The sequence below is a fragment of the Pithys albifrons genome, chromosome 2 (genome assembly GCF_047495875.1).
Source record: "Pithys albifrons albifrons isolate INPA30051 chromosome 2, PitAlb_v1, whole genome shotgun sequence".
NCBI classification, from domain to species: Eukaryota; Metazoa; Chordata; class Aves; order Passeriformes; family Thamnophilidae; genus Pithys; species Pithys albifrons.
The window spans coordinates 11,184-21,878 of NC_092459.1; the positions used below are offsets into that span (position 1 = coordinate 11,184).

Genomic DNA, 10,695 nt, shown 5'->3' on the forward strand with positions numbered 1-10,695 from the left:
CTAGCCAAGGGGCGGCGCCTCGGGTCTCCAAGGAGGGGGTACTGAGGGGCGACCCTTCGTGCCCCGAGGGTCCCCAAAGAGGGGGGGTGCCGAGAGGCGTCACCTCGGGAGCGAAGGTTCCCCAAGGGGGAGTTTCCGAGGGGCGACGTCTAGGGCGCCAAGGGTCCAAAAGGGGGGGTTGCCAAGGGAAGACGCCTCGGGCGCCGGGCTTCCCCAAATGGTGGTTGCCGAGGGCCGAGCCCTTGGGCGCCGGGGCTCCCCAAGGGGCGGTTGCCGAGGGGTGTCATTTCGGTCGTCGTTGGAACCCAAGAGGGCGTTGCCGAGGGCCGTCACCTCAGGCGCCGGAATTCACTGGGTTGAGGTTGCCGAGAGGCGACACCTCGGGCGCCGGGGCTCCCAAATGGGGGGTGGCCGAGGGGCGATGCCTTGGGCTCCAGGGTTCCCCAAGTGGGGGCTGTCGAGGGGAGACACCTTTGGCGCCAGGGGTCTCTAAGGGGGGGCTTGCCGAGGGGCGACACTTTGGGTGCCGTGGGTCCCCAAAGGGGGAGTTGCTGAGGATCGACACCTCAGTCTCCGAGGGTCCCCAAGGGGGGATTTTCGAGGGGCGACGCCTCGAGCGCCGGGGCTCCCCAAGGAGGGATGCCGAGGGGCGACATTTCGGGCGCCGGTGGTTCCCAAGGGGGGGGTGGCCGAAGGGCGACGCCTCGGGCGCCGGAGGTCCCGAAGTGGGGGTTGCCGAGGTGCGACACCTCAGGCGCCTCGGGTCTCCAAGGGGGGGTTTCCGAGGGGCGACACCTCGGGCGCCGGGGGTCCCCAAGTGGGGGCTGTCGAGGGGCGACACCTTTGGCGCCGGGGGTCTCTAAGGGGGGGCTTGCCGAGGGGCGACACTTTGGGTGCCGTGGGTCCCCAAAGAGGGGGTTGCTGAGGATCGACACCTCAGTCTCCGAGGGTCCCCAAGGGGGGATTTTCGAGGGGCGACGCCTCGAGCGCCGGGGCTCCCCAAGGAGGGATGCCGAGGGGCGACATTTCGGGCGCCGGTGGTTCCCAAGGGGGGGGTGGCCGAAGGGCGACGCCTCGGGCGCCGGGGGTCCCGAAGTGGGGGTTGCCGAGGCGCGACACCTCAGGCGCCTCGGGTCTCCAAGGGGGGGTTTCCGAGGGGCGACACCTCGGGCGCCGGGGGTCCCCAAGGGGGGTTGCCGAGGGCCGAGCCTTCAGGCCCTGGTTATCCCCAAGAGGAAGTTTGCCGATGGGCGAGACCTCGGGCGCCGGAAGTCCCCAAGGCGGGGCTGGCCGATGGGCGGGGCCTCGGGTCCCCATGGGCGGGGATGGCCGAGGGGCGGCGCCTCGGGCGCCGGAAGTCCCCAAGGCGGGGCTGACCGAAGGGCGGAGCCTCGGGTCCCCAAGGCGGGGCTGGCCGAAGGGCGGAGCCTCGGGCGCCGAGGGTCCCCAAGGCGGGCCTGGCCGAGGGGCGGAGCCTCGGGCGCCGAAGTCCCTAAGACGGGCCTGGCCGAGGGGCGGAGCCTTGGGCGACTGGGGTCCCCAAGGCGGGCATGGCCGAGGGGCGGAGCCTCGGGCGCCGAGGGTTCCCAAGGCGGGCCTAGCCGAGGGGCGGAGCCTCGGGCGCCGGGGGTCCCCAAGGCGGGGCTGGCCGAGGGGCGGAGCCTCGGGCGCCTGGGGTCCCCGAAGCGGGGCTGGCCGATGGGCGGCGCTTTGGGCGCCGTGGGTCCACAAGGCGGGCCTGGCCGAGGGGCGGAGCCTCGGGCGCCATGGGTCCCCAAGTCGAAGCTGGCCGAGAGGCGGCGCCTCGGGCGCCGGCGGTACCCAAGCGGGGGTTGCCGAGGGGCGAGCTCTTGGGCGCCGAGGGTCCCCGAAGCGTGGTTGCCGTGGGGCGACGACTCGGGCGTCAAAGGTCCCAAATGTGCGCCAGCCATGGGGCAAAGCCTCGGGCGCCGGGGGTCCCCAAGGGGGGGTTCCGAGGGGCGGAGCCTCGGGCGCCGTAGGTCCCTAAGGGGGGTTGCCGAGGGGAGGCGCCTCGGGCGCCAGGGGTCCCCGAAGGGGGGGTTGCCGAGGGACGGCATTTCGGGCAGCGGGTTCCCCAAGAAGGATTCCCGAGGGCCGACATTTTGGGCACTGATGCACCCCAAGGAGGAGTTGCCGAGGGTCGACGCCTCGGGCGCCGGGGGTCCCCAAAAGGGGGTTGCCGAGGGGCGACGCCTCGGGCGCCGGGGGTCCCCAAAAGGGGGTTGCCGAGGGGCGACGCCTCGGGTCCCCAAGGGGGGGTTGCCGAGGGGCGACGCCTCGGGTGCCGAGGGTCCCCAAGGGGGGGTTGCCGAGGGGCGACGCCTCGGATCTCGATGGGGGGTTTGCCGAAGGGCGACATATCGGGCTCTGGAGGCCCCCAACGAAGGGTTGCCGAGGGGTGATATTAAGGTCGCCTAGGGTCCCCAAGGCGGGGCTAGCCAAGGGGCGGCGCCTCGGGTCTCCAAGGAGGGGGTACTGAGGGGCGACCCTTCGTGCCCCGAGGGTCCCCAAAGAGGGGGGGTGCCGAGAGGCGTCACCTCGGGAGCGAAGGTTCCCCAAGGGGGAGTTTCCGAGGGGCGACGTCTAGGGCGCCGGGGGTCCAAAAGGGGGGGTTGCCAAGGGAAGACGCCTCGGGCGCCGGGCTTCCCCAAATGGTGGTTGCCGAGGGCCGAGCCCTTGGGCGCCGGGGCTCCCCAAGGGGCGGTTGCCGAGGGGTGTCATTTCGGTCGTCGTTGGAACCCAAGAGGGCGTTGCCGAGGGCCGTCACCTCGGGCGCCGGAATTCACTGGGTTGAGGTTGCCGAGAGGCGACACCTCGGGCGCCGGGGCTCCCAAATGGGGGGTGGCCGAGGGGCGATGCCTTGGGCTCCAGGGTTCCCCAAGTGGGGGCTGTCGAGGGGAGACACCTTTGGCGCCGGGGGTCTCTAAGGGGGGGCTTGCCGAGGGGCGACACTTTGGGTGCCGTGGGTCCCCAAAGGGGGAGTTGCTGAGGATCGACACCTCAGTCTCCGAGGGTCCCCAAGGGGGGATTTTCGAGGGGCGACGCCTCGAGCGCCGGGGCTCCCCAAGGAGGGATGCCGAGGGGCGACATTTCGGGCGCCGGTGGTTCCCAAGGGGGGGGTGGCCGAAGGGCGACGACTCGGGTGCCGAGGGTCCCCAAGGGGGGGTTGCCGAGGGGCGACGCCTCGGATCTCGATGGGGGGTTTGCCGAAGGGCGACATATCGGGCTCTGGAGGCCCCCAACGAAGGGTTGCCGAGGGGTGATATTAAGGTCGCCTAGGGTCCCCAAGGCGGGGCTAGCCAAGGGGCGGCGCCTCGGGTCTCCAAGGAGGGGGTACTGAGGGGCGACCCTTCGTGCCCCGAGGGTCCCCAAAGAGGGGGGGTGCCGAGAGGCGTCACCTCGGGAGCGAAGGTTCCCCAAGGGGGAGTTTCCGAGGGGCGACGTCTAGGGCGCCGGGGGTCCAAAAGGGGGGGTTGCCAAGGGAAGACGCCTCGGGCGCCGGGCTTCCCCAAATGGTGGTTGCCGAGGGCCGAGCCCTTGGGCGCCGGGGCTCCCCAAGGGGCGGTTGCCGAGGGGTGTCATTTCGGTCGTCGTTGGAACCCAAGAGGGCGTTGCCGAGGGCCGTCACCTCGGGCGCCGGAATTCACTGGGTTGAGGTTGCCGAGAGGCGACACCTCGGGCGCCGGGGCTCCCAAATGGGGGGTGGCCGAGGGGCGATGCCTTGGGCTCCAGGGTTCCCCAAGTGGGGGCTGTCGAGGGGAGACACCTATGGCGCCAGGGGTCTCTAAGAGGGGGCTTGCCGAGGGGCGACACTTTGGGTGCCGTGGGTCCCCAAAGGGGGAGTTGCTGAGGATCGACACCTCAGTCTCCAAGGGTCCCCAAGGGGGGATTTTCGAGGGGCGACGCCTCGAGCGCCGGGGCTCCCCAAGGAGGGATGCCGAGGGGCGACATTTCGGGCGCCGGTGGTTCCCAAGGGGGGGGTGGCCGAAGGGCGACGCCTCGGGCGCCGGAGGTCCCGAAGTGGGGGTTGCCGAGGTGCGACACCTCAGGCGCCTCGGGTCTCCAAGGGGGGGTTTCCGAGGGGCGACACATCGGGCGCCGGGGGTCCCCAAGTGGGGGCTGTCGAGGGGCGACACCTTTGGCGCCGGGGGTCTCTAAGGGGGGGCTTGCCGAGGGGCGACACTTTGGGTGCCGTGGGTCCCCAAAGGGGGGGTTGCTGAGGATCGACACCTCAGTCTCTGAGGGTCCCCAAGGGGGGATTTTCGAGGGGCGACGCCTCGAGCGCCGGGGCTCCCCAAGGAGGGATGCCGAGGGGCGACATTTCGGGCGCCGGTGGTTCCCAAGGGGGGGGTGGCCGAAGGGCGACGCCTCGGGCGCCGGGGGTCCCGAAGTGGGGGTTGCCGAGGCGCGACGCCTCAGGCGCCTCGGGTCTCCAAAAGGGGGTTTCCGAGGGGCGACACCTCGGGCGCCGGGGGTCCCCAAGGGGGGTTGCCGAGGGCCGAGCCTTCAGGCCCTGGTTTTCCCCAAGGGGAAGTTTGCCGATGGGCGAGACCTCGGGCGCCGGAAGTCCCCAAAGCGGGGCTGGCCGATGGGCGGAGCCTCGGGTCCCCATGGGCGGGGATGGCCGAGGGGCGGCGCCTCGGGCGCCGGAAGTCCCCAAGGCGGGGCTGACCGAAGGGCGGAGCCTCGGGCGCCGAAGTCCCTAAGATGGGCATGGCCGAGGGGCGGAGCCTTGGGCGACTGGGGTCCCCAAGGCGGGCCTGGCCGAGCGGCGGAGCCTCGGGCGCCGGGGGTCCCCAAGGCGGGCCTGGCCGAGGGGCGGAGCCTCGGGCGCCGGGGGTTTCCAAGGCGGGGCTGGCCGAGGGGCGGAGCCTCGGGTGCCTGGGGTCCCCGAAGCGGGGCTGGCCGATGGGCGGCGCTTTGGGCGCCGTGGGTCCACAAGGCGGGCCTGGCCGAGGGGCGGAGCCTCGGGCGCCATGGGTCCCCAAGTCGAAGCTGGCCGAGAGGCGGCGCCTCGGGCGCCGGCGGTACCTAAGGGGGGGTTGCCGAGGGGCGAGCTCTTGGGCGCCGAGGGTCCCCGAAGCGTGGTTGCCGTGGGGCGACGACTCGGGCGTCAAAGGTCGCAAATGTGCGCCAGCCATGGGGCAAAGCCTCGGGCGCCGGGGGTCCCCAAGGGGGGGGTTCCGAGGGGCGGAGCCTCGGGCGCCGTAGGTCCCTAAGGGGGGTTGCCGAGGGGAGGCGCCTCGGGCGCCAGGGGTCCCCGAAGGGGGGGTTGCCGAGGGACGGCATTTCGGGCAGCGGGTTCCCCAAGAAGGATTCCCGAGGGCCGACATTTTGGGCACTGATGCACCCCAAGGGGGGTTGCCGAGGGGCGACGCCTCGGGCGCCGGGGGTCCCCAAAAGGGGGTTGCCGAGGGGCGACGCCTCGGGTCCCCAAGGGGGGGTTGCCGAGGGGCGACGACTCGGGTGCCGAGGGTCCCCAAGGGGGGGTTGCCGAGGGGCGACGCCTCGGATCTCGATGGGGGGTTTGCCGAAGGGCGACATATCGGGCTCTGGAGGCCCCCAACGAAGGGTTGCCGAGGGGTGATATTAAGGTCGCCTAGGGTCCCCAAGGCGGGGCTAGCCAAGGGGCGGCGCCTCGGGTCTCCAAGGAGGGGGTACTGAGGGGCGACCCTTCGTGCCCCGAGGGTCCCCAAAGAGGGGGGGTGCCGAGAGGCGTCACCTCGGGAGCGAAGGTTCCCCAAGGGGGAGTTTCCGAGGGGCGACGTCTAGGGCGCCGGGGGTCCAAAAGGGGGGGTTGCCAAGGGAAGACGCCTCGGGCGCCGGGCTTCCCCAAATGGTGGTTGCCGAGGGCCGAGCCCTTGGGCGCCGGGGCTCCCCAAGGGGCGGTTGCCGAGGGGTGTCATTTCGGTCGTCGTTGGAACCCAAGAGGGCGTTGCCGAGGGCCGTCACCTCGGGCGCCGGAATTCACTGGGTTGAGGTTGCCGAGAGGCGACACCTCGGGCGCCGGGGCTCCCAAATGGGGGGTGGCCGAGGGGCGATGCCTTGGGCTCCAGGGTTCCCCAAGTGGGGACTGTCGAGGGGAGACACCTTTGGCGCCAGGGGTCTCTAAGAGGGGGCTTGCCGAGGGGCGACACTTTGGGTGCCGTGGGTCCCCAAAGGGGGAGTTGCTGAGGATCGACACCTCAGTCTCCGAGGGTCCCCAAGGGGGGATTTTCGAGGGGCGACGCCTCGAGCGCCGGGGCTCCCCAAGGAGGGATGCCGAGGGGCGACATTTCGGGCGCCGGTGGTTCCCAAGGGGGGGGTGGCCGAAGGGCGACGCCTCGGGCGCCGGAGGTCCCGAAGTGGGGGTTGCCGAGGTGCGACACCTCAGGCGCCTCGGGTCTCCAAGGGGGGGTTTCCGAGGGGCGACACATCGGGCGCCGGGGGTCCCCAAGTGGGGGCTGTCGAGGGGCGACACCTTTGGCGCCGGGGGTCTCTAAGGGGGGGCTTGCCGAGGGGCGACACTTTGGGTGCCGTGGGTCCCCAAAGGGGGGGTTGCTGAGGATCGACACCTCAGTCTCCGAGGGTCCCCAAGGGGGGATTTTCGAGGGGCGACGCCTCGAGCGCCGGGGCTCCCCAAGGAGGGATGCCGAGGGGCGACATTTCGGGCGCCGGTGGTTCCCAAGGGGGGGGTGGCCGAAGGGCGACGCCTCGGGCGCCGGGGGTCCCGAAGTGGGGGTTGCCGAGGCGCGACACCTCAGGCGCCTCGGGTCTCCAAGGGGGGGTTTCCGAGGGGCGACACCTCGGGCGCCGGGGGTCCCCAAGGGGGGTTGCCGAGGGCCGAGCCTTCAGGCCCTGGTTTTCCCCAAGGGGAAGTTTGCCGATGGGCGAGACCTCGGGCGCCGGAAGTCCCCAAGGCGGGGCTGGCCGATGGGCGGCGCCTCGGGTCCCCATGGGCGGGGATGGCCGAGGGGCGGCGCCTCGGGCGCCGGAAGTCCCCAAGGCGGGGCTGACCGAAGGGCGGAGCCTCGGGCGCCGAAGTCCCTAAGATGGGCATGGCCGAGGGGCGGAGCCTTGGGCGACTGGGGTCCCCAAGGCGGGCCTGGCCGAGCGGCGGAGCCTCGGGCGCCGGGGGTCCCCAAGGCGGGCCTGGCCGAGGGGCGGAGCCTCGGGCGCCGGGAGTCCCCAAGGCGGGGCTGGCCGAGGGGCGGAGCCTCGGGCGCCTGGGGTCCCCGAAGCGGGGCTGGCCGATGGGCGGCGCTTTGGGCGCCGTGGGTCCACAAGGCGGGCCTGGCCGAGGGGCGGAGCCTCGGGCGCCATGGGTCCCCAAGTCGAAGCTGGCCGAGAGGCGGCGCCTCGGGCGCCGGCGGTACCCAAGGGGGGGTTGCCGAGGGGCGAGCTCTTGGGCGCCGAGGGTCCCCGAAGCGTGGTTGCCGTGGGGCGACGACTCGGGCGTCAAAGGTCCCAAATGTGCGCCAGCCATGGGGCAAAGCCTCGGGCGCCGGGGGTCCCCAAGGGGGGGGTTCCGAGGGGCGGAGCCTCGGGCGCCGTAGGTCCCTAAGGGGGGTTGCCGAGGGGAGGCGCCTCGGGCGCCAGGGGTCCCCGAAGGGGGGGTTGCCGAGGGACGGCATTTCGGGCAGCGGGTTCCCCAAGAAGGATTCCCGAGGGCCGACATTTTGGGCACTGATGCACCCCAAGGGGGGTTGCCGAGGGGCGACGCCTCGGGCGCCGGGGGTCCCCAAAAGGGGGTTGCCGAGGGACGACGCCTCGGGCGCCGGGGGTCCCCAAAAGGGGGTTGCCGAGGGGCGACGCCTCGGGTCCCCAAGGGGGGGTTGCCGAGGGGCGACGCCTCGGGTGCCGAGGGTCCCCAAGGGGGGGTTGCCGAGGGGCGACGCCTCGAATCTCGATGGGGGGTTTGCCGAAGGGCGACATATCGGGCTCTGGAGGCCCCCAACGAAGGGTTGCCGAGGGGTGATATTAAGGTCGCCTAGGGTCCCCAAGGCGGGGCTAGCCAAGGGGCGGCGCCTCGGGTCTCCAAGGAGGGGGTACTGAGGGGCGACCCTTCGTGCCCCGAGGGTCCCCAAAGAGGGGGGGTGCCGAGAGGCGTCACCTCGGGAGCGAAGGTTCCCCAAGGGGGAGTTTCCGAGGGGCGACGTCTAGGGCGCCGGGGGTCCAAAAGGGGGGGTTGCCAAGGGAAGACGCCTCGGGCGCCGGGCTTCCCCAAATGGTGGTTGCCGAGGGCCGAGCCCTTGGGCGCCGGGGCTCCCCAAGGGGCGGTTGCCGAGGGGTGTCATTTCGGTCGTCGTTGGAACCCAAGAGGGCGTTGCCGAGGGCCGTCACCTCAGGCGCCGGAATTCACTGGGTTGAGGTTGCCGAGAGGCGACACCTCGGGCGCCGGGGCTCCCAAATGGGGGGTGGCCGAGGGGCGATGCCTTGGGCTCCAGGGTTCCCCAAGTGGGGGCTGTCGAGGGGAGACACCTTTGGCGCCAGGGGTCTCTAAGGGGGGGCTTGCCGAGGGGCGACACTTTGGGTGCCGTGGGTCCCCAAAGGGGGAGTTGCTGAGGATCGACACCTCAGTCTCCGAGGGTCCCCAAGGGGGGATTTTCGAGGGGCGACGCCTCGAGCGCCGGGGCTCCCCAAGGAGGGATGCCGAGGGGCGACATTTCGGGCGCCGGTGGTTCCCAAGGGGGGGGTGGCCGAAGGGCGACGCCTCGGGCGCCGGAGGTCCCGAAGTGGGGGTTGCCGAGGTGCGACACCTCAGGCGCCTCGGGTCTCCAAGGGGGGGTTTCCGAGGGGCGACACCTCGGGCGCCGGGGGTCCCCAAGTGGGGGCTGTCGAGGGGCGACACCTTTGGCGCCGGGGGTCTCTAAGGGGGGGCTTGCCGAGGGGCGACACTTTGGGTGCCGTGGGTCCCCAAAGGGGGGGTTGCTGAGGATCGACACCTCAGTCTCCGAGGGTCCCCAAGGGGGGATTTTCGAGGGGCGACGCCTCGAGCGCCGGGGCTCCCCAAGGAGGGATGCCGAGGGGCGACATTTCGGGCGCCGGTGGTTCCCAAGGGGGGGGTGGCCGAAGGGCGACGCCTCGGGCGCCGGGGGTCCCGAAGTGGGGGTTGCCGAGGCGCGACACCTCAGGCGCCTCGGGTCTCCAAGGGGGGGTTTCCGAGGGGCGACACCTCGGGCGCCGGGGGTCCCCAAGGGGGGTTGCCGAGGGCCGAGCCTTCAGGCCCTGGTTTTCCCCAAGGGGAAGTTTGCCGATGGGCGAGACCTCGGGCGCCGGAAGTCCCCAAGGCGGGGCTGGCCGATGGGCGGCGCCTCGGGTCCCCATGGGCGGGGATGGCCGAGGGGCGGCGCCTCGGGCGCCGGAAGTCCCCAAGGCGGGGCTGACCGAAGGGCGGAGCCTCGGGTCCCCAAGGCGGGGCTGGCCGAAGGGCGGAGCCTCGGGCGCCGAGGGTCCCCAAGGCGGGCCTGGCCGAGGGGCGGAGCCTCGGGCGCCGAAGTCCCTAAGACGGGCCTGGCCGAGGGGCGGAGCCTTGGGCGACTGGGGTCCCCAAGGCGGGCATGGCCGAGGGGCGGAGCCTCGGGCGCCGAGGGTTCCCAAGGCGGGCCTAGCCGAGGGGCGGAGCCTCGGGCGCCGGGGGTCCCCAAGGCGGGCCTGGCCGAGGGGCGGAGCCTCGGGCGCCTGGGGTCCCCGAAGCGGGGCTGGCCGATGGGCGGCGCTTTGGGCGCCGTGGGTCCACAAGGCGGGCCTGGCCGAGGGGCGGAGCCTCGGGCGCCATGGGTCCCCAAGTCGAAGCTGGCCGAGAGGCGGCGCCTCGGGCGCCGGCGGTACCCAAGGGGGGGTTGCCGAGGGGCGAGCTCTTGGGCGCCGAGGGTCCCCGAAGCGTGGTTGCCGTGGGGCGACGACTCGGGCGTCAAAGGTCCCAAATGTGCGCCAGCCATGGGGCAAAGCCTCGGGCGCCGGGGGTCCCCAAGGGGGGGGTTCCGAGGGGCGGAGCCTCGGGCGCCGTAGGTCCCTAAGGGGGGTTGCCGAGGGGAGGCGCCTCGGGCGCCAGGGGTCCCCGAAGGGGGGGTTGCCGAGGGACGGCATTTCGGGCAGCGGGTTCCCCAAGAAGGATTCCCGAGGGCCGACATTTTGGGCACTGATGCACCCCAAGGAGGAGTTGCCGAGGGTCGACGCCTCGGGCGCCGGGGGTCCCCAAAAGGGGGTTGCCGAGGGGCGACGCCTCGGGCGCCGGGGGTCCCCAAAAGGGGGTTGCCGAGGGGCGACGCCTCGGGTCCCCAAGGGGGGGTTGCCGAGGGGCGACGACTCGGGTGCCGAGGGTCCCCAAGGGGGGGTTGCCGAGGGGCGACGCCTCGGATCTCGATGGGGGGTTTGCCGAAGGGCGACATATCGGGCTCTGGAGGCCCCCAACGAAGGGTTGCCGAGGGGTGATATTAAGGTCGCCTAGGGTCCCCAAGGCGGGGCTAGCCAAGGGGCGGCGCCTCGGGTCTCCAAGGAGGGGGTACTGAGGGGCGACCCTTCGTGCCCCGAGGGTCCCCAAAGAGGGGGGGTGCCGAGAGGCGTCACCTCGGGAGCGAAGGTTCCCCAAGGGGGAGTTTCCGAGGGGCGACGTCTAGGGCGCCGGGGGTCCAAAAGGGGGGGTTGCCAAGGGAAGACGCCTCGGGCGCCGGGCTTCCCCAAATGGTGGTTGCC

At 72.7% G+C, this 10,695-nt stretch overlaps 2 protein-coding genes across 2 annotated transcripts; both read right to left on the minus strand.

Annotated features, from left to right (window-relative positions):
* Positions 1 to 334: 334 nt before the first annotated feature.
* Positions 335 to 2,380, minus strand: LOC139668503 (uncharacterized protein DKFZp434B061-like). Its single transcript, XM_071548101.1, has 2 exons — positions 2,285 to 2,380; positions 335 to 841 (listed from the first exon to the last, which is right to left on the minus strand). Exons 1-2 carry the CDS (start codon positions 2,378 to 2,380, stop codon positions 335 to 337), a joined length of 603 nt encoding a protein of 200 aa, XP_071404202.1.
* A 5,964-nt stretch (positions 2,381 to 8,344) lies between these two features.
* On the minus strand, positions 8,345 to 10,391 carry LOC139668529 (basic proline-rich protein-like). The gene is made up of 2 exons (XM_071548134.1): positions 10,296 to 10,391; positions 8,345 to 8,851 (listed from the first exon to the last, which is right to left on the minus strand). The coding sequence occupies exons 1-2, from the start codon at positions 10,389 to 10,391 to the stop codon at positions 8,345 to 8,347; spliced, it is 603 nt and encodes a 200-aa protein (XP_071404235.1).
* Between the last annotated feature and the right edge of the window lie 304 nt (positions 10,392 to 10,695).